Source organism: Acomys minous (genome assembly GCF_964271855.1).
Source record: "Acomys minous genome assembly, chromosome: 1".
NCBI lineage: Eukaryota > Metazoa > Chordata > Mammalia > Rodentia > Muridae > Acomys > Acomys minous.
Window position 1 is genome coordinate 96,224,118 of NC_140483.1, and position 23,409 is coordinate 96,247,526.

General features: G+C 41.8%; 1 protein-coding gene across 2 annotated transcripts in view; it reads right to left on the minus strand.

Moving 5' to 3' along the window:
* Positions 1 to 2,985: 2,985 nt before the first annotated feature.
* CHMP4C (charged multivesicular body protein 4C) overlaps positions 2,986 to 23,409 on the minus strand; it is a 35,156-nt gene continuing 14,732 nt past the window's right edge. The window contains exons 2-6 of one of the 2 annotated variants that reach the window (XR_014780372.1): positions 11,133 to 11,310; positions 9,039 to 9,153; positions 7,450 to 7,603; positions 5,517 to 7,271; positions 2,986 to 3,202 (exon numbers count right to left, since the gene is read on the minus strand). Coding sequence is in view for 1 of the 2 variants with exons in the window: in XM_084787913.1 (XP_084644039.1) it covers positions 7,210 to 7,271; positions 7,450 to 7,603; positions 9,039 to 9,153; positions 11,133 to 11,310 (509 nt within the window). In the remaining variant the exon portion in view is untranslated. Of the gene's footprint in view, positions 7,272 to 7,449; positions 7,604 to 9,038; positions 9,154 to 11,132; positions 11,311 to 23,409 lie in introns of both variants that reach the window. The other variant, XM_084787913.1, reaches the window with a different exon arrangement.

Here is a 23,409-nt window from a genome sequence, read left to right on the forward strand (position 1 = left end):
ATGTGAAGGACTAGATAAAGGGAGCGTGGACCCCACTCACTTCTGGGCAGAAATTGAATCCAAGGGGAGACAGATTACTTGTGTGAACCCCTCTGAGAGACTGCAAACAGAAGGAATCTGATCTAACAGGTTTGGACTGGAGATACCAACAGCACCTCTCCCATTAGCACGTGCTCTGGAACATCTCTCAAGGAAGGAAGGGTCCAGCACCCATCCCAGGGAGGATCTCCTTTACTTTTATTTTTTTCAATCTTTGCTCTCGCATAGCTACATCTTTTTAAAGCTTTGTGTTGCACGATTAGGTTTTGATTGTTCTGTCTATCCAGTTGCATCCTCTCTGCTATTTCTTACTTAAAACCCACATTCTTCTTCTCCTCTCATATCTATCTGGTGTCCTTTTCCCAGCCAGCTTGTTAATCCCACGGATGTGAGAAGAAAGACCAGTGACCCAAATCACAGACGAACCAACTAAAGCAAGGTTGCTCCCCGCACAGGGGCTGTCTCCCCTTAAGGAGAGGTTCAAGACATGGGAGGGATAAGGTTTTTGTTTTTGTTTCGTTTTTTAAGATTTATTTATTTGCTTTATGTATATGAGTGCTCTATCTTTATGTGTTCATGCAGGCCAGAAGAGCGCACCAGATCACATTATAGATGCTTGTGAGACTTCAGGTGGTTGCTGGGAATTGAACCCAGGACTCTGGAAGAACAGACAGTGCTCTTATCCACTGAGCCATCTCTCCAGTGGATAATGTTTTTATAGGTCAAGAGTAGGGGTTTCCAAATGGGGGATTTGGCAGGCAAAACAAAACAAAACAAAACAAACAAACAAAAAAACCAAGTCACAAAAGCAGAATGTCGGCATAATAATCAGTTGGTCATAACAACCTTTTGAAACGAAGGCATGATTACAAGGTGGTCATAACAAGGTGTAACTTAAAGTAAAAACTGTGGCAGCTACAAAATTGAGCTGTTGTGAGTAATGGAGTCACAGGGGATATGATAGCTTCTCACTGGTGAGGCAGCAAAGGGGAAAGCAAGAGGCAGGGCTAAGAAAACACAAGTAAATAAGCAGGAAAGGCAAGGAGGAGGAGGTTTTCAAAAGCACGCCTAGCACACACAAAGTAACCTAGAACGTGTGTAATCTGTACTTAACACGTATGTATTACATGTACACATATCTGCAGGGATTATGGCTCACGATCTTTAGTGGATATTCAAAGTCATAGGCAGACCAAACCCTGCTTTTTCTTCTTATGTCTACATGTGCTTACACACACACACACACACACACACACACACACACACACACACACAGTTTATATATTAGGCACAGTAAGAACTTAATTGAATAATTCCAACAATAAAACAAAATAACATTACATGTGCCTCTACTTCTCCTCGTTGAGTTGATTATTAAGTAAAATAAGGGTCATTTGGTCACAAGCACTGTAAAACTGTGACAATCTCATAGTCGAGAAGGCTGCTAGTTAGCTATTCCGTGGACACACAGAACAAAACACGAGTCACATCCCAGGCCAGAGGCACAAGGGAGGGTAGAATTTTATCAGCAGCCTGATAAAATCACAATTCTGCTTTCTGATTTTTTTTTTGGGGTCCTCTTTGCATTCACATGGTCGTTATCCATGGGTAACAGAAACCATGAAAATCAAAAGTGAGAGTTAGATACGGTACTTCTGTAACCAAAATAATAACTATATGCACATCAGATTCCACTGAGAAGCCAAAATGAGTCCCTGCTTCCAAAAGGGACAAGTTCCTCTCCATCCATTATAAATGATGTATCTCTGGCCTTCAACAGTGTGTCAGAACCAGAGGCAGCCTTCCCTGTCCCCGAGCACGAGGCCTCTGAGCATGTGCCTTCTGAGTGCTTGGCCCACCTTCACACTCCTCACACTTCCTAGCTCGCTTTCTTCTGAAAAATAGCTCAGGTGTTCTGGATATAATGCAATGAAATTTCTAGTAAGAAAAAAAAAAAAAGCAAATGGAATTAACTGAGTCTCAAGATGGGAGAAGATTCCAGCTGTTCTAAGAAGCACTTTCTCCAAAGGAACCATTAACGTCTGTCTTAAATTAAAGGAATGGAGAGACAGAAATTGACCAACACACCATCAGTTTACTTCGTCTTTGCTGTTTATTTTTTTTGTTTTGCTCTTGCTAGGCAGGCTAGCTTTACCATCCTATCCAATGCGTTTGCTGAGACAGATGCCATTGTGAAATTTGAACTGTTTCCACTAAATAAGCAAGTGCTCTGACTCTGTTTCCAAGGAAGAAAATTCTACAGTTAGGGCTGAACTGCTCCCTGCTGTAGGCTGGACATCCATGGGGGTAGGCGGCATGCGGAAGTTTTAGGTGGGCAGGAGCTCCCTCTTCAGCAGGTAGGTCACTTTATCACAGCCCCCCAATCCACTTTGATCTTCCATTTTGGGGGGGGTTAAGGGGTACTTACATAAGCCATGTTCAGCCAGCCCAGTGTTCTAATACTGGAATGTAACACCTGAGGAAAACACCTGCTCAAATGGCGCAGTGTGTTGTTCCCTGCAGCTGGCCACTCTGAGAATGAAGTCTTTCTGTGGCTGCCCTGTGCGTGTTCCAGAATGCGACTAAAGAGAGCTTTTCTAGGCTGAGAATGCTCTGCCACAGTAGCCTACTCAGAGCCTCCCCCTCAGAACTGGCAGGGGCTGCCTTGTTTGTTTCATTCCTGATTATCAACATGGGGCAGTGTTAGGATTCATTTCAAATTATCTTTGCCTCTCTTCAAGGTAATATCATTTATAGTTTTAAAAATAAACTTTTTTTTTTATACTTTAGCATTGTAGAGTCTCAGCCCATACATTACCTGAAAAACCCAATGATAGGGAAGAGCTGGTGTTGCCCAGAACTGACCAACAGAAATGTAATGAGACTGTACACACTGTCTTAAATCTTTCAGGAACTACATGTTAAAAAAAAAAAAAACAGGTAGAATAAGTGTCCAATGGTGTATTTTATTTAATGCAATCCATTTAAAATAACATTTCTACATACAGTGAATATTCAATTGTTAATGAAATATTTTACAGTTTTATACAACAAGTCCTTGGAATCCAGTGTGCACCTCAGATCCGCTATAAATTTCTGCCACAAATGTTTTGCTGGGCGCCGGTCACGGTGATGCGAGCCTGTAATTCCAGAGCTTTGGGAGCTAAATCAAGAGGAGTGATGTTCAAGGTGAGCCTGGGGCATGAAGTGAGCTCATCTCAGAGAGAGGGAACGAGGGAGGGAGGCAGAAAGACAGATAAGGACACCGAGGAAACACTGGCCCATAGACAGACTCTACAAATCTAACTGTGGAAAAGGCAGAGCCAAGTTGTTGAAACACTTCAGTGATTCTAATAATTGTATTGTGAGACAGTTCTTTCATTAAATTGGCTAAGGTTTACCATAATTAAAACCCACTCTAAACAAGCTCACTTCACAGGTTGGATGGAGACTTTTGTAGACACACACACCCCCCCATCTTCCTACCCTGTACCTCCCCAGGCCCCCACACCCACCCCAACCCACCCCAGCCAAGCTAGCTGCACTGTCTGCCCCGTGAGGAAGCTAGCTGCATTGTAGTCAGCCATGTGGGTCATGTAAACACAGACAGAGATAGCATCTCAGATCTGACAGAAGGTACCTGTCCATGAAGTTTAACGTCTACAGTCACCCTTGACAACCTTTCTTCTTGAGCTATTGCTGTGGGTTGGATAGGTCCCTTAAAAGTTCACAACCGGAAACAAGCCTCGGATTCACATGCTAATCATATGCAGAGCTAGGACCCCTAGGAGGTCATTAGGACTCACGAGGTCCTGGAGGAGGCCATCTAAGAAGTGGGAACCCACATAGCCCCACTCTCCCCCGTGTCACAGTGCAGCAAGAAGCTGACACCAGACAGCAAGCACTATGCACGTGGACTTCCCTGCCTTGAAAACTGAACTAAATTAGGTCTTTTGTGATTTATCCAGTCCCAAGTATTGTTACGGCAGCAGAAAATGGATCAACAGTTGCACTGAATTTTATTAAACTAGAGCTTTATCGTTTCGTCGAACTTTTAAGTTTGACCATTATTTCTTCAAGAAGTTTCTGGTCTGGTTCTTTTCCTCCTAGTGCCTTCTAACTCACTCATGCAGGCCATCCACGCCAGGCTGGGACACCCACTGTTGATTGGCTTATTATGGTCCTACAATTCACTTTCTCTGTCTTTGTCATTTGGCCCCAGTCTCTTTTTGTTCTTTTCTTGTGGGTTTGTGGTAATATCTCTTGCGGTGTCTTCACTTACATACATCTTTGCCTCTGCAGTGTCTTGAGCTATTGTTAACACCCCTCCAGTTGCTGTAGGTTTCACGCCTAGCTCTTCAGCTTGGGTTTTTTTTTTTTAATGACACATGCCATTCTTCTCCTTATTCCAGGTATAGTTTGCTCACTTTTCTAGCACATAGGTAGCAGCTATAGTGATCACATGAGGGGTACACTCAAGAGGCCGAGCATATTCTTGTCTTCCATTATCTATGCTGGTTTGAGTCTGTTTCTACTATTTTCTTTTATTCATTCATTCATTCATTTTCTGATTTTTCTCCATATCTGATTCCAATACACTATTGAGTATCATGGTGCTCTTTTACTTGTTTTGTTATTGCTAGCTCTTTATGCCCCTTTAGCTGTTTAGATATATTTTTATGGAGTGAAAATTAATTATGTAGAATCACTTGATGCTTTGAGGCTCGTTCTTAGAAGGTTTCTTAGGATAGATCTAGGATAGTTTTCAGTATAGGTGTAATTTGGCCTCCTGCCCTAATCAAGAAGTCACTCTGGAAAATGGGAAAATGAAGGGTGGGAAAGTGAAGGGTATTCTTGGCACTGTGGCACTGGAGACAGTCTTGTCCTCTTAGCCAGCTGCACTGTCAGGCATCTGGGAAAGCTAGCTGCACTGCCAGGCATGTGGGTCATGTGTTTAATCAGGACAGAGAGATAGCATCTCAGATCTTATACAAGGTACCTGTCTATGAAGTTTACTTCCTCGTGTTTGTTTGCAGATCCACTCAGTAGATGTGAAGGGACCACTCTGCTCAGGTGTTTTACCTCTGATAGACTGTTTGGGATGCCCTGTCATTGTCCTAAAACTTACAAACATCAATAACTTATTCATCATAGTCTGGAGGCAGAGCAGGCCAAGGTCAAGGCAGCGGCCTGGTGGGGACTCATACTGAATCTGAGACCACCTTCTGGCCATCTTCTCACAAAGATGAAGCTTATGAACAACCTCTTTCATATTTATAAAGCCACTATTCCCACCCCTGAGATCCTGCCCTTGTGGCCCAAGCATGTCCTAAAAGGCCCAACTAACTGCCTAAGCCCATGATCAGGGAGGTGGGACTGCAAGTATGGGGGCAGGAGGGGGCACGCAAACATTCAGACTATAACTCACACCTTTCCATTCTAACACGCTCCCCCCTCCCCAACACAAATCAACTCACCAAAACCACCTGCTCTGCTCAGGTCCCCTTCAGTGATCCAGGCCGCTGGTGTGCTTCCTGCCTCCGTCTCCTTCTCTTAGGCATTGCTGCCCAGTGCTGTCTTTAGTTCAGTGCCCAAATACTGTTGCTTTAGCCCAATGCTGCTGCTTCATAGCCTTAGTCCAATCTTAACGACTGTTTACGGGCAGAAGGTAAATTATGTATGTCTACCACTTGCTGTGCATTGAGTAAATATTGACAGGCTGCGTGCTGTACATGAGAGAGTTTGAAGAGCCCTGGAAATAAACTATTTAAAGACATATAGTCTCATCCCTCACCTTGCCACAGCCCAGCAGAAGAAAGCTCTCAGGTGTGAAAGAGAGCATGAAAAATGGCATGATATAAGTAGGGTACAAAAGACAAAAACAAACAAACAAACAAATAAACAAAAGAAAACCCAAGTGGAAAGATCTAATTTAGTCTGGGAAATACAAAAGAAAGTTTCCCAAGATGGAATATTTTAGCCAGAATTTAAAGAATGAGGAGAATTTGGTTTGTGCACTCTGCAGGGCAGGAAGAATGCCAAGAGAAACAGCCAATGCTGAGCACCTGTGGCACAATGGCACCCCGGGCATCATCCAGCCCAACACTGAGACTTCCAAACCTGAAATTAAGAGCCCAGAGACTGCCACACCAGTGCACCAGTGCAACAACCACAGGGTTGCTGCCAAATGAGTGAAGAGAACACCAGAACACCTTGCATCCTGGTATTTGGCATTTTATGGTCTATGATATGGCACACATGATACCAAATTTTATAATTTATTTTCAGTCAAAGATAATTATGGCCAAAAAAAAAGAGATAATTATGGCCGAGATTTTTTTTATTGCCATTATTTTAATGTATTTACAAAGCGCATGCTGTGAAACATTTAGAGTTTTTTGTTTTGTTTTTGTTAAAGTGTAAAAGAACACAAAACAGAACAGAATGAATGGTCCTGTGAAACCAAAACAGTCTCATAATGGCTGGCGCGTGTACACAACTTCCTATGTGGTTGATCACACCCGGGAGAGTCTGGCTCAGCCGACTAAACTATTAGTGGCTTCAGACATTTGGGGAGATGTATCCATTGTCCCACTTAAAACTCCGTGGGCATAATAAATGTCAATTAAAGCTCCTGGAAGACTTTGAACTGTGAAACTCATTTGAAACTATGTATATATTGACTCACTGGGACAGATTTCAGATCTGCTCTAAAGTGTATTTACTTTTACCATGGGTGACCTGGATGCACATAGCTGCCTTGTATTTGCATAGGTATTTCCCCACAGTCACCCTAGGTATTCCTCAGGGATGGCTTATAAGATGGAATATGTATTAAATGTCAGTAGAATGCAGTTATATATATATATACACACATATATATATATTGAATATATATATATTCAATATATATATATATTCAACTAGGTATGTACCAGGAGCAGAAATACATTAGTGAAGCAAACAGATGAGTCCCAACTCTATCAATCTGGAAGGGTCTTCTATGATGTTATTGGCCCTTTCCATTGCTATATCTAAAAATGATTTAACTGTTACTTAAAAGACAATTACTTATATAAAAACATGTCTCTGCTAGCTTCTAAGCTTTGCAAAAGCATTTGTTTCTTATGTGTAGTTCAATAATTTAGTTGTCAAGATTTTCATTTTAGTTTAAGTAGCCCAGGCTGCCAGCTGCTTGAAGTCATCATCTTCCTCTGCCCTCCTGGAAGATGCTGGAAGGTAAAAGTGAGGAAAATCAGTCATCGGTGTCATTTACATAGAAACCAGGTAGGAACTGAATGTAAAATATGTTGGTGTATACAAATCAAATATAAGTAAGTACTGAAAGCAGCGAGCCAGGCAAGTGTTTTGGAGACCTGTGTGAATTCAGGTCACGGGAGGGTACCAGACCTGCTCGAGATCGGTGCACAGAGGATGGCATGCTGGCCTTCCTACTGGGCTGTGCTGGGAGGGAAGAAGAAGGCACACGCGGGAGCTCCATGTTTGTCATCTTCTTATTTAGTTCCTCCTGCTCCAATTCCTCCAGTTCTGCCAGCAGCTCATCCTGAACACCGGAAAAAAGAAAGAATTATATTTCCTATAGTTCAAGAGTCAGGAAAGCATCCTCGCCTTGAAGGCTACACAAAAAGAGCCATGGTCAATTTGACCTTCAGGCCATATTTTTTTAAATATCTTTTAAAAATTAATTCATTCATATTACATCTCAATTGTTATCCCATCCCTTGTATGCTCCCATTCCTCCCTCCCTCCCACTTACTCCCCTCCCCTATGACTGTGACTGAGGGGGACCTCCTCCCCCTTTATATGCTCATAGGGTATCAAGTCTCTTCTTGGTAGCCTGTAATCCTTCCTCTGAGTGCCACCAGGCCTCCCCATCCAGGGGACGTGGTCAAATATGCTGCACCCGAGTTTGTATGAAAGTCAGTCCCCACTTTCCACCCTCCAGTCAACTGTGGAGACTGTCCTGTCCATTGGTTAGATCTGGTTTGGGGTTCGAAGTTTACTGCACATATTGTCCTTGGCTGGTGCCTCAGGCCATATTTTGCCAATCCCTTATGTACATGAATGTTTTGCCTGCACGTGTGTGAGTGTACCACATGTATACTGATGGCCACAGAGATCAGGAGAGGATACAGATCCCTCAGAACTGGCAATATGGATGATTTTGATCCACTCTGAATGCTAAGAATAGAACCAAGCTTCTCTGCAAATGCAACAAGTGCTCTGAACCTCTCTCTGGCCCTTCTCTTAAGCCCCAGACTGCTACCATTTTTCTAACATTACTAGCAGCAAACTATTTCCTGAGACTCGTGGGCCACATCTTCACTTGTTAGACTCATCCTCCATCACATGACATAGAAACAGGAAGCTGTGCTCTTCTGTCCCCGTGGAATGTGGCTAACGCCGGACTCATCCTGGACATGTGTGGCTTGGCTGGAACCACTGACAGTCTCATTGTGGGCTCCACCAATGTAACTACAGTCTTCCTGGGCTGTGGGACTGAATAGTGTGAATGGAATGGGAGTGTAAATGACGCCACTCCACAATTACACAATTCCTTGTTTTATAGGCTGAGTAATAAACAGAGGGAGCCTAACTCCTAATTTAACAGCCACAGAGCACAATCCATCTGCTGCTTGGAGAGTGACACTGTCTGCTGCATTTGGCCTGACGTGAGAGCTCACGATCCCTCACAGTGAGACTATTTATTCTCCACCCATTACAAGTCACTGACTTTACATAATCACGTGCTGTTCTCTCTTCTTCCTTAATAGCTGAAAACCTAATTAAGAAGCTGTTTCCCAAACGAGTCATCTTTCCCTAGAAATCAGCTACTAACACCTCATTTCCTGCCTGGAAAACTCACTTCCTATAAATATTATTTATCTGCTAATCAGTGAACAAATTGTCTGCATCATGTGATAGGAAGCTGCCCTCCATGGCAGCGACAGGACCACGCTCTGTAGTGTTGCACCCACCTCATCAAAGCCGTCGGCAAACTGAACCCTTTGAGAAAATGCCTCTGAGATTTCCTGGGCAATGTCCTGCTGCTCTGTTATATCCTGCATCAAGTCATCGATCTTGTTTAGATCCCTGGGAAACATTTTAGTAGGGTTTTAGAATTTCATCCGACACTTAACGAATCTTGCCTTAACTCCATATGAAAACCAGTTAATTTCAGATATACTCACGAGGTATTTCAGCACCATAACAAAAATTCCTGGTCCATCATTTATCAGTGTAAAGAAACAAACAAACAAACAACTAACTCACATGTCAAAAAATTTAGTGATACTGTACAACCACATGTAGTTCCAATATTACCTTCTACCTTCAAGGATCGCTTGAAATAAGGTAACTGTGTGATTAATATTGTTTATAGATCAGTTTGGGAAGTGCACGCGGTAGATACAGCACATGAGGTACTGCCTGACTGAGATGCAAAGCAGCTCTCACTTTAAATGGGAGAATAATTTTTTTAAAAGTGTATATTAAAATTTATTGGAGTGCTATGAGGGGAAAGATTTCTAGGAGGTCCATGTAATGGAGAAAGCCTGAACACTGTTAAGTTAACCTCTTGGTCACGTGCATTTCCCCTCACCACCATCATTATGCTAAGTAAGAGAATTACTTTCTATAACACAGTAGTTCTGGAATGCTGACTCCTTGAAGGTCTTTCTGTGTAGGCAATGCGTGGCAGGGAACTAAAGACAGCAGGACGTGAGCCAGAATGCCCTCAACTGAGCTCACAACCTCTGCAAACGAAGACAGGCAAGTCCAGGCTCAGGACAGCTGCTTCAGAGTTAATCTTCCAGGTGGACAGGTCCAGAGCTATCTTGTTTTTGTAACAGTGTTTCTGAATCATTCCTCCAACTCAGAAACTAGGCCAAGCAGATTAGCTAGAAGAGAAGTGACAGTGTCCTCCAGTATTAAGTAAACCTCAGCTTGGAAAGTTCGAGCCCAGTTTCTCAGACTCTACCATACCAAAACTGAGAACATCCACATACTCTCATTTGTAATCCAAAAGAATTATTTTGTCATTTCCCTACCGCCCTCTATGCTCAATCCTTATTAGGGTTGCAGTAAATGTATTTACTAAAGGGAGTTCAAGACATGTATGACCGAAGTTTGCGACTGTGACTGAACATCTGTCCAAAACAGCACTCTTGTCTGATGCTACTAAGGGAGCTGGAGACAAAGCTGGCGTTACACTCCACTCCAGTCAGCACTCAGCTTACCACAACTGTTGGCGACCGGGAGTCCAGCCACGCGCATACTGATCTCTGAGGTGCCAGAACAGCAGCTGCTTGATGAATTACCAAGGCAAGAAGATGTTCTTAAGGACGTTTCACAACCCCGGCCTTTACTGTTGCCTCTTCCCAGTCTCTGGAACAGTGTCTGTTCCTCTTACACTCTTTCGGACAGAACTGTCCCTAATCAGCTCTGCATTCTCCACTGACTGAGTGCCCACTGTGTGTCTGGAACCGTGCTAGGCACACGTAGCTTCTCACTGAATTCCCAACGACCAGAGGACGTTAAGTAAGAACTTACAGGTGAGGACGCTGAGTTGGGAGAAAGCCATTTGCCAGGGTATGTGGCAACTGTGGAAGTGGGATTACAGCCAAAATAAAACAAAAAACAAGACAAAAACAAAAACAAAACTATAAACTCTGATCCTGGCCAGGAGAACTCGGTTAAAAACAAAGGTCTAATCTCTGTCTTGGTTGAGGGATGCTGGGTTGTTGCAAGCTCTTGAATAGCTTCTAGCTAGATGATGATGATGCTCACCAAAGCTTGGCAATGACTATTCTACATTTCTTACAACATCACTGACATTGGCATTGTTAATGCTCTTCACAGGTGGGACTTCATAAAGGAACCGAGAAATATTAAAAGGAAAATTCTATTATGTTTCTCCTCCAATTAAAAAAAAAATGTCACTGTAAGTTTGAAACTACCTCTGAGAGAGCAATCAAGTCAATACGCTGAACAGTGACCCAGTCCTACCAAAATCACCATACAATTTCAAAGGCTTTTCTTGACATTGAATATGAGGAGGCCGAGTCACTCACATGTTTTCATGAACTGCTTTCATGGCCTTGGCTGCAAAGCCCATGTTCCGTAAGACCTCAGTGTTGGTGTGAGAGTTCTCTAGCGCCTCTCGCTGGAACTCGATGGTGGAAAGGGTGCCGTCGATCTGAGTGAGCTGCTTCTCAAACCTCTTCTTCCTCTTCAGGGCCTGCAAGGCAGCTACACCAGGAAGAAATCAAGGTTTGTATCAGGAGAAACAGCCTCAGGCCATGCGTGATGCATGGACTCAGAAGTGTTGACACCTGAAGACAGAGAGCATATTGGACAATCCGGAGGGAGCACGTCACTCCATCTCCACCAGCCACTCTCTCTCAAACACCCTACTAGTCTTTCTTCCAAACACCTGGCAAATGTAAGAGGTTAGGAAGTCAGCTTTCCTATTCACTAAGTAAGCCACAGAAACATTGGTGCTAATGCTGGATTTGGGGGCAAGTGTAGGTTAGAGATATTAAGAAAAGCCATATAATAAAAAGAAAACCAATCTTCTCAAGAGGAAAGGACCTTAATGGTTGTTGTCAAACCCAGCTTGGTTTGCTTGGACACCCCAAAAACTGAAGTGATTTGATTAAAGGCAGACAGCTTCTGGAGGCTGGAACCTAATGTGCTGAGCTGAGCACCTTGATTTGAACTAAGATGACCCCTAAGGTTGCATCTAACGTGAAGTGTCCATGAAATCATGAATGCAGCCGGAGTCCTGCTCAGGAGAAAACAGAGCACTGCCCTCTGAGAGTTAAGATCTGAATAACCCTCCTGCTGGCTCTGTCTGCTTCATGTGGAAGCCACAACACCAGGAGGGTCCTTTTGACTGTGGCGCCTAGTGAGAGAGATACCGTCCAAACGGGCTCAAAACATCCAGTTCGGCAAGGCATTTGGGGAAAACACAAGAAGGAAGCAGGTAATTTAGCGCAACAAATGTTTGGGGGAAACACTCTTCAGTCAGCTCTGGCCAATCTGTTTCTATAGATCCAATGGATTCAGTTACTTATTCCAGTGATTTTTTTTTTCCATTGTGCCAAGACTCTCACACAGCCGTGACCTGTTGGTGGTTTTCACAAGTGACTGATGCAGCTCTTTTCCTTCCGCTTGGCTGACTGAGGGGCAGCACCATCAGGGATGACAGGGTAGCTGCCTGAGCCAGGGACTTGAGAGAAAACAAATGCTTTCTTACTGAAATCCTCCACCCCAAGAAGGCTACAGAAACTAAGGCAGAGATCTGAGAAAATGATACAAGACCACACATCCCCTACCCGGGCCGTCTTTTGTATCTGAATTCAGAATCCACCTTGGTGACAGCAAGATGACTGGCTTCAGCATGGTGTATGATTCCTTGGATGGTGCAAAGGAAAATTAACCCAAATGCAAGCTGGCAAGCTCTGGCACAGTATGAGAAGGGAAGAGTCAAGCAAGCAAGGAAAAGAATCTAAGAACCAAATAAAGACCCTCAGGACTGCAGAAGTCAGCACCCATGCTGGCAAAATACAGGAGAGATTTTTCAATGACTTTATTTGTGGTGATTGACAGTGTGTGTGTGTGTGTGTGTGTGTGTGTGTGTGTGTGTGTGTGTGTGTGTAAGATTAATAAACTGCAAATACTTTTTTGAGAACCCGTATAAAAATATACTCAGTCCCATTTTACCCTCTTGCCCTAAATTCCATTTTACATTGTTTAATTTGCACTTTGTCCTTCTTTTTACTATGTTCTGCTTGCAATACTTTTTATGTGAAGCTCTATTTCAAACATGGTTCGTTAGCTTGTCTGGGTGTCCATGAGACAGGATCTCATTATGAGCCTAGGCTGGCCTCAAATTCATGAATGTCTTGCCTCAAATTCTGCTATGCTAGGATCTCAGGATAATAAGACCATGCCTGGTTAAAAGCTAGAATACCTGTTACAAATAACATACAATTGACAACTTACTCAGCAGTCATTTTAATTCATATTTTAGCCTCATTTATTGAAATAACTGATTTGCTACCTAATATGATATTTTGTGCATTTTCTGCTTATTGCACTCATTGTCTCCTTTCCCTTTTATGTGGGATGATAAACACCTTGGCTCATTTTTTTTTTACTTTGATTAGTTGAATATACTAGAATTATTCCTCTGATAAAAATACTTGTGTTTACAGTTATACATATATTTGTGGAGTGTTATAACCCCGTTTATATGTAATTGTTTAGAAATTAGATTCTCCTGTTTTGACAGTATACAATACATAATTAAAATAAACAAAAATTTTACTCCTATAATCCCATCATTTTAGAGGCCAAGGCAGGAGGATGACCATTTGAGAGAGCTGGCTTTACACAATGAGATTTGCTTATTAAGTAAGATGCACTGTTGGGAATAATCAGGAATTTTGTTAGTGGGTGATTACCAAGCTTTTTTTCGTTTCAGTCTTACAAAGATTGCTGTTAACACCCTTATTGATTTTCTCACCTTCAGTCATTGACACTAAATATAGTATTTACTGGCCTGTTTTCTTACTATTGTTCCCTGTATCGCACGTTGTTCTCCTCCTTAGATTTAAACATTTATGTGGAATTAGTCTTTTATTCTTTTTTTTTTTTTAACATGCTCTTTCATTAAAACTCTGTCAAAATTTTAAAATACTGTTCTACTGTCTTTTGTAGTAACTTTTCAGCAGTTCACTTAAAAATAAAAACTCCCTTTTTTGAAAGTAAGCAATGTGCTTTCTAGAACTCTTCTGAAAATAGTTAATATTTTGGGTTTTTTTTTTGACAAGTTATGAGATTCTGAAGTATATGAATAGACATTACCTTTCTTTTCTTTTCTTTCTTTCTTTCTTTTTTTTTTTTTTTAACTAACCATAGACCTTATACCTTTTTTCTTTTTCTTTTTTTCTACTAACCAGCCAGTGGGCTCTCCCCCCAATACACAACCCCTCGCCCTGCCCCACATGCAGGGCTAAGAAAGTGTTGGTATAATGTTCTTGTGGACTGTGTAAAGTTTACCCTTGTTCATTCAAACGCTGATTTCTTTACCCCACTATCTGGTTTCAATCCAGACATTGCATTGTGATGTTTATTCTAAGTATCTCCTGTCTCAAGTTTATGTAAACATGTCCCCATTTGTCCTATGTACTACCATGGCACTTTAGGATGGAGTAGTTATTGCTCTGTATTGTGTGCTATATCCCAGTCTCTCTGTGTGGTTATCTGGCTAAGGACTAACCGCTGATTTTATTAAAAGAATAAATCAACATCAAATATTAACAATCTTCTCAACATATGGCGACCCAGCGTGTGCCTTGCATCTAAGTTTATAGCCTGAGAAGTCTTAGGTAAAAGACAGTTTCTTAGCCAAAGAGCCAGGAATCAAAGACAAAGGCACTTTACAAGCACAGTTCTGTGCTGTTACCTGAGGGCTCAACTCCCACAAGGCAGCAGCGGCTACAGAAGTATGTTGGGCTAGAGAGGTGAAACTGGGAGGCCGTCAGCTCTTTAGACTGAGCTAGACTTAAAACTATACTTACAATGAGAAGGACAGTGGCAGATGTGGCTTGGATCTTTTCTGGTTTTGTTTTGGCTGTTGCTGTCATGGACCTTGTTACAATGTGTTCAATGGCGATTACAGTTTTCCATGCCCTCTCTACAAAAGTTCACGGAGAAAGCAAGCAGACGGGTGGAAGGCTAATTAACAGGCAATAAAGGCAGAGGAGGAATCGAAACTCTTCCCACTAGAGAATGGAAATTTGGTAACAGCTAGAGCTCAAGGCTCTCTAGCTACAAGGTGCTTGTCAGCTATTTCTGGGAAAGGTCTGCCTATACACTTTGAACAACAAGTAAATTCCACGGAATGACAGGCAGGGTTCCACCACTACAGCGGGAGATGGTACAACTGCCCCAAAACTTAAACTGTTCTTGTCTTTTAGCTTGAATTTTGCTTGAAAGCTTTTGTTTTTCCGTATAGCAGAAATAGAGAGAATATTTTTGTTGTTTGACATTGCTAAAAACATGAGACTTTTGAAGATTTTCACTGAATTTGAGATAAAAAAAATATATAATGCCAGCACAAAAACCCAGAGACCAGTAGATCTCTGAGTTTCTTGTCAGCCTGGTTTACATAGTAGTGTCAGGACAAGAACCCTCTGCTGAGAAAGCTTTTTTTTTTTTTTTTTTTTTTTTTTTTTTTTTAACAGCTCTGGCTCCAAGGGGGAAAAATGGTTGCTTTAAGTTTTCATGTTGCCATCAACACAGGTTGATGCTTTCTTGGGCTGGATGCCACTAGCTCCAGTTCTTCCTTGATTACTGCTACAAAAATAAAAAATAAAAAGATACTCTTTTTTTATTTTTTAAAGATGTCTTTATGTGTGAGTGCTCTATCTGCATTTATAACTGCAGGCCAGAAGAGGGCGCCAGATCACATTATCGATGGTTAGGAGTCACCATGTGGTTGCTGGGAATTGAACTCAAGACTTCTAGAAGACCAGACAGTGCTCTTAACCATTGAGCCATCTCTCGGGCCCATAAAAAGATATTCTGTTAATCAATAAAATGACTCAAGGTTAGGCTGGGAGACAAACATGCAAACTGCATGCCTCCCTCAGCCAAAAAGCTTTCGAATGTTGATTAAGGTGAGGTGTCACATTGCTCTGGCAACTGGACTGTCCCTTTAAACATGTGACAATGTGCCATGGGGGACAGGTTATGGCCATGCCTGCCACAAAGAGACACAGGGGACTTTACAGGTAACAAAAAAATGTCAGCCTAAATTAAGTCCCAAAACTCAAAGGCTACAATTCATATTTAAAAGGTGGAACCACCCATTCCATATGGAAAAAGGGACAGGGCAAAGATAGGCACAACAAACAAACAAACAAACAAACAACAACAACAAAACCCAGGGACAAGATGCCTAGGGACAAGGCAAAGATAAGCACATGTGTAAAAACCCAGGGACAAGATGCCTAGGATATACTTAAGTTCTAAAAATAAAGGAACCTATATAAAGTTTGGCTATAAAGACATAATCACCCATTCTATGTGGAAAAAAGAACAAGATGGAGGGGCAAAATTAATGCCATATCCTATGTGTGATGTATATTCTGCAATTAATGCCGTGGTCTGTGAGAAGTTGTGTTCCAGGTGACCGCACTCCTTCCTGCGTTTCGGGAATGACCGCACACTGTCATAAACTGGGCCTGCCAGCACTCTGCCAGCACTCTCCAGAAACTCCACTGGAACAACTAGATACAATTAATGCCCAGTGATCCTCTGAGATAAAACAACTTCCCAGGAAATTCAGGCTCCTGGACCCAACCTGCCTGAAGGTCCACATTCCTGAGACACAACTTTCCCTGGAGATCCAGCCTCCACCCAACCTGCCTGAAGGTTGACATTCCTGAGACTCACGACCCCTGCTTATGGTTTTTTTCCTTACTTCTCTGTGACCCCCACCCCTAATTACAGTTTTCCCTTATAAACCCATTACCCTTGAAGCTCCGTTATAACTCTCCTATCCTGCTGCATCAGGAAGGACTGTGATCCGAAGCTCTGAGCCCGTAATAAGGACCCTGTGCATATTGCATCTGTATCGAGTCCTGGTGGTCTTTTGTGGGGGGGGGGTGTCTCGCAGTCTGGGTAATCTCGGCATAACAAAGACAAAAGTAGCTGCAACAAATATAAAAACCCAGGCCCAAACCTCTAAACAGGTACGAGATGCTTAGGATATGCTTGAACAGTAAACTTTTTTAAAAAAGGAATTTATGTAAAGTTTATTTGAAACATAATGCCTTCTCTATTGCTCTGGGCAAGCAGCTTATCTTTTTAAACAGGGGCATTCTCTTGGGAGACAGGTAGCAACTTGGTCTAATACAACAGGTACCATAGAGCCCAGAGGAGGACATTTATAGCTATACAATCCTGTTTTGATTTCATAAGGTAATGATTACATGTTCTTTGGTAATAGTAATACTATACATCCTCTTTGAGAAGGGTCAAAATAAAACAGACCTAAATACAAATGTTCTTTCTTCTGCTCATACAAAGACCAGAAAAACATCCTTAATTGATCTGTGCATTCTGTACATCTTGTCCCTTTATAACTTTAGGACTGTTTAATTCTTATGAAAAATTATATATTTTTTCAGAACAAAAGAACTGGATACTGGTGGCACTGGATCAGACATGACAGGATTCATCCTCCAGGATGCTGAGACATGTATCCTGCGTGTTCAAACCTCACTGCTGCTCATCAAAGCCTGCTCCCAGGGGAGCTTTGTAGAAAGCTGCTGATCTCAATTGGTCCAGCATTTCAGACTGTCCCAAACAGGACCTCTATTTAAGCCTAGAATTTCTCAACATTTAGAGACTGAACCACAAATGTTATTGCTAGCTTGCTAAACCATTTTTTCCCAATTTTATTTGGACCCTAATAAAGACATTCTTTGCCCCCAAATCAGCAAGAAGCAACTACAAAAAGAGCAATGCCCCATTTCCCTTAAGGGGAGTTGGATAGGTTTTTGGCTGTTTTCTTGGGCTATGGATGTTTACTGTCATTGGAAACTAGTTATAAATTATTAATGGTCTTATTCAGAGAAAAAACAAAATTAGACTCAGGGATTTCTCTCTCTCTCTCTCTCTCTCTCTCTCTCTCTCTCTCTCTCTCTCTCTCTCCTCTTTCTTAGGTACAGAGATGGGGGTTGAAAAGAGAAAAAGAAATATAAAAAATATATACAAATGATAGGACAAAAAGTAGATTATTGAATCTACTCCTCAACTTACGGCTTTAATTGCTACTCTCAGATAAGCCAGTTCTAATTCATTGGTATGAAAATTTGTATATTGAAGCAAAATAAGTTTAACTTTTAAAACTCAAATTTAAGGTTATCTTTTACACACATTATATACTAATTAATGGGTGGTTAGTCAAATTCATGGTCATGTCAAATACTAATCTAATTTAGCACAGGAATATACATTCTAGGTTTAACAGATAGATATGATTCTATAGATAAATTATATAAAAATAAATAGATAAGGTCTTCAACAACCTCAGAGACCAACAGAATGTGGCATTTAAAAATGTTTTTTATTACTTTAAGGATTCTTTGATGACAGACCAGCTCCCGACAGCACCCAACCTACCTAAAAGAAGATGTTGAGCATCAAATAACCTCCTTTTGGAGATGGCTTCAAATGTGGCAGGCAAGCCACCTGAGCTAAGAAATGCTCTCATTTCCACACAGACAGAATTCTGCCTAAAATGGGCAAGCATGGAAGCAGGCTGAGTCGATTGGCAAACTCTGCCAAGACAGGTAAGCAAGCCTTTAATAATTCCTGCTTCAAAAATATGTTTGTCAGACATACTGGGCCAGAAGGCTGAAGATAATGCTCCAGTGTAATAGAAAGTTAACAACCGTCTCTGTCATTTTTTTTCATTTTGGAAGCTGCTAACCTGCACTTCCTGTTTACTCAGGTAATTAATTTTATTCCTTCTCAAGTCTCTGATGGGGTTGAAGACTAGATTATTATAGTTTTACAGTTAATTCTAGTTGTTTGGGAATTTTAAAAATATTTTAAAGTCTAGATAGATGTTTTAGGCTAATAGGTTGATAGAAAATAACTTAGGTACAAAACGTTAAACTGCCATAGATAGGAAAGATAATATTTTCTCCTAAGTTGGACTGGACATTGCAATTGTAAATATGACCTAATAGTTTTCATAACCATATTATTATTATTATTATTATTATTATTATTATTATTATTATTATTATTATTATTATATTGGTTTATTATGGAAAGAAAAGGAGCCTTTTATTAGACTTAAAAGGGGACATATTGGCATAATATTCCTGTGGACTGTGTACAATTACCCTTGTTCATTCAAATGTTGATTTCTCAACCCCACTCTCTGGTTTCAGTCCAGACACTGCTTGCATTGTGATACTTACTCTAAATGTCTCCTGTCTTAAGTCTGTGTAAACTTAAGATAGTTTACACACTATTTGTCCTCTGTATTACCAATAAAAACTAACTAGCCAATGCTGAGCAAAAAACAGAGAATAGGGTGGGACATCCTGGCTCAGTGAGGGGAGAGGAAAAAAGCAGACAGGACAGGAAGGATACACATGGAGAGCACTGGGAGACACCAAGAGAAATGAGCCAGACCTAGGATATGAGTAGTAAGCAAGTATTATGTGGGAAATCTAGATGGAGTAAATATTGGTCAGTATTATGCTCTAGGCTAATTAAATATATCCTAGTCTCTATGTGTGGTTATTTGTGTATATGTATATACCTGGTTAAGGAGTAACCACTGAATTTATTTATTTATTTGGATTTTCTTAAAAGAATAAATCAATATCAAATATTAATTATCATTTTAAAAGAAAGTCAGTGAAGTCTTTCTCATTTCTGGTGTGTGGGGCTCAGGCAAGCTTGTGGGCACAGGTCCACATTCTTCTCATGACCACAGAGGGCAGGGATGGCCCTGACTCTGCAGAGGGCCACCACAGACCGGAGTGGCACTGTTTCTTGCAGTCCACATGAGGGTGGCACAGGCATTCTGGCTGATGGAGATCCTCAGGTGGGAAGTGTCTGGCTGCCAGCAGCCTGATCTCCATCTCATGGCCACTACACTCCTTTGAGGCTGGCTGTGGGCTCTACTCCCACAGTCTTGCAGCGAATCCATTGTAGCACATGAAGTTGCAGGCCTTCATATTACTGGTGCCAGTACTGCGCCATCGTCTTCTTCTCTTGAGCAGGAAGTTCCACAAGGCCATCCATTGCTCATGAGTGGGCATGGCAGCAGCTCTTCCCGCTATGGTGGCTGGGTACTTTCATACTGTAGAACCGGGTCTTCTTTCAGCTTAAAAACAATGCTTCCTATTATTTTCTTTGTTCCTTCTGTGCTTTCTTCTGAAATCAGTATTTGTTGTTATTTAATTAGCTACACCTTGTCCACTTAGTGAACATTCTCTTTTTGTGTTTCTCTCTTTTGAAATCCCTATAAGTCTCAATACTGACTCTTTGGCTCTGTCCTTGAGTCCACTAATTAACATCTCTGTATTTTTGTTAGTTCCAGGATGCCCTCTTGACTTTGATTTCTAGATCTCTGGCTTATCTTCAGGTATATTCATTTCTGCTGATTTTTTTAAAAATATTTTATTTGTTGTGGGATGGGTTAGTTTGCTTTTCAGTTTTAGAACCCGTACTGGACAGTCAGTTCTATAGAGAATGAATCTCTACAGATTTTTGAACATGATTAAAGGGACACAAGTTACCAAAGTATATAGATTGCTTGTTGACCTCTTATCTTCATTAAATTATCTGAACAAACATATAGAGATTGGATATGGAACATTCCATATTTCTCTAACCTTGACAGCTCTATTGAGCCTGGTATCAATGTGTACTTCTGAAGGCCCAATCTCCCTTGTGGTAAAGCTGCTTAAGAATAGTCAGTGTATTCTGGCACCACTATCTCCTTGGTAACAGAACACCCCTACTTTTCCTCAACATGCTTCTTTGCAGGAGACTTTCTGAGCTTTTAGAGATAGAGTCTCCTGTGGCCCAGGCTGGCCCTTAACTCCTCATGCCCCTGATGCTGCCATCTGTGGTGATGTTAGTACATACCATCACATCAATGGTGTCTTTATCTCCTGAGAACACGTTCTAGATTTCTAGTTGCTGAATATGATGGCAGATTATTCTTGCCCGAATGATGCAATAGCCTCCTCAATCCTCTGGCACACAAACATAAGTTTGATTTTTTACAACCTTTTATTCCTTGAATTCTCTCTCTACTGCGAGCAACATTGTTTGCTTTGTTTATTTGCCTTCCCTCAGAATTCTTATCTTCTTCTACAAGTTGAGTTTGTATTTGTATATTTAAAGATTAGAGAACAGTATACCGTGTGTTGTTAGGAAAAATAGCTCCCTGAGGCAGCCATGGTCCCGCGCATTCGCGGGAGGAAGGGCTCTGCTTTCCTTTCAAGGGCTGGCGATTCCTGCCATTGTATTAAAGGCTTTTCTCTGGGTTTATGATATTTTCAATTTCCTTGCAAATGCTAATGTTCTTCCCTGCCTTCCCTGCTCTCTGCCCGTCAGCCCAACTAGAGGCTGAGATCTCCCTAGGATCTGCTATCTTGTTCCCTTTTGGGTGCAACATCCACATTTGGAGCCCTTGACGAAGAGCATCTACATTTTAATTACAGAACAGGTCTTATTTATATAACCTCTCCTTTAGGGAATATCTAAAACTACTTTTTAAGTTAATTGGTCTAAAGTCCTTATTATAACACCACACCTAAGTAAGACTAAGCACATAACGACCCGAATGGATGAGGGTCTCTCAGTGTACAGGAAGAACGGGCAGATGACCCTTTTTGTCACTCTGCCCATGGACTCTGGACCACTGTTGATCTATGACACTGGCCCGTGGTCGTTTGCAAAGTCTGTCCCACCCCACCTCACCTGTGCCTAGTTATAAGCCCTTTGCAAAAAGATAGAGCTCCTTATGACCCTATTTCCTCAGGACCTGCTCCAGTTGCTGGGGTATAGTCAACAAAATACACAACAAAAACTAAGCATTTCTCTATATTTCAGTGCGGCGGTTTGAATAAGAATGGCCCATGAGTGCATGTATTTGGGTCCTTAGTCACCACAGAAGGGAACTGTTTAAAAGGATTAGAAGGATTAGGAAGTATGGCTTTGTTGGAGAAAGTGTGTCACTGGGGGCTGGCTCTGAGGTTGCGAAGGCCCACAACAGGCCCAGTTTCCTTCTCTCTCTCTCTCTCTCTCTCTCTCTCTCTCTCTCTCTCTCTCTCTCTCTTCTCTGAGGATTGATATATTGAACTTTCACCTGCTTCTCCAGCTCCGTGTCTGCATGCATGCTCCCATGCTCCCCATCATGCTAACAATGGACTGAACCTCTGAAAGTTTAAGCAAGCCCACAATTAAATGCTTTATTTTATAAGAATTGCCTTAGTCGCGGTACCTCGTCACAGCAATAGAATAGTGACTACAACAGCCAGACTGAGGTTAAGTGAGTTGTGGCATTTAATCCTTACAGAATACCAAGAGAAAGCAATATTGTTAGCTTTACAGCAGGTGCGATGAATGGGTACCAACTGAACAACACTACAACTTGCTGGAACTGTATTATAACACAATACCATGGAAAACATATGGCCCAACCTTATATACTACTTGTGTTTTATTTAGTAACTAAATTAATAGTTACCTACATAACAGCCCCAATTAGTGAGCTTGTGCACATTATTTGTAATCACATTGACAACCTGTCCATTGCTTGTAGGCTGCCTTCCGACATGAGCACAACATGACCAAACACTTCCATCTCTCCACGGGCACAACAAGCAGCGCTGCTCAGCAGAGTACCCTGAGAAGCCAAACTCTGAGTGTACACTTCTACACAGCATGTGTAGAGTACAATGCCGGTATGCCATCCCCATCTTATTAGCATAGGTCGATGCTTACTGAAAATTCAGGAACATGTACAGTCCCAAAGGTGGTCTTCATTCTCTAAAGAAATACTTAAGTTCTCCACTAATGAATAAGACATGTTTACTAGTTAATAAAAATCAACGTATTACTCTTGAAAGTCAGCCAACACCATCAGTACAGGAGAAGGTTTGTGATCAGTGCTGATGATTTAATCCTACCTCAGCACGCACTAGCCTGGGTGTATATTAACCTAGATGTAGTGTGGCCATCTCTCTCCTTGCTAATGCTCCTCTCCCAGATAACAAGCACCACACCCAGAGGACAGCAGAACCGTGTGCCCTGCAGCCTGTGCTTTCAAGTCTCTGGCTTTATATAAATTGAGTAGAATTTTCACAGAAAAAGACATCTGGCTGTTAGGCATTAGACTAAATAAATACAGGAAACGTCCGCTGTGGTGTCTAAATATTGAGATGTAGATAGCTGTGCTCATTTGCTTCACAAGTCGTCAGAATCCCACAGACGCACGACACAGCACCCAGCTTTGCACATGTTATTCATCAGACATTATTTTATCTGTGCCTGTGTCCGTGTGCCGCTTCACGGACGTGGAGGTCAGGGGACAGCTTCCAACAGTCAGCAGCTCTCGTCTTCTAGCTTGTTGAGGCAAGATCTCTCCCTCTCTCCCCCCCCCTCTCTCTCTGTCCCTGACAGTGTGCAGCAGAATCAGCCAGGATAGCTGGCTCACCTGACTTCCCTGCCCCTGCTTCACACTCTAACACGGAGGCAGCTGCATGGTAAATGCCTAAGCCAACATACGGTTTC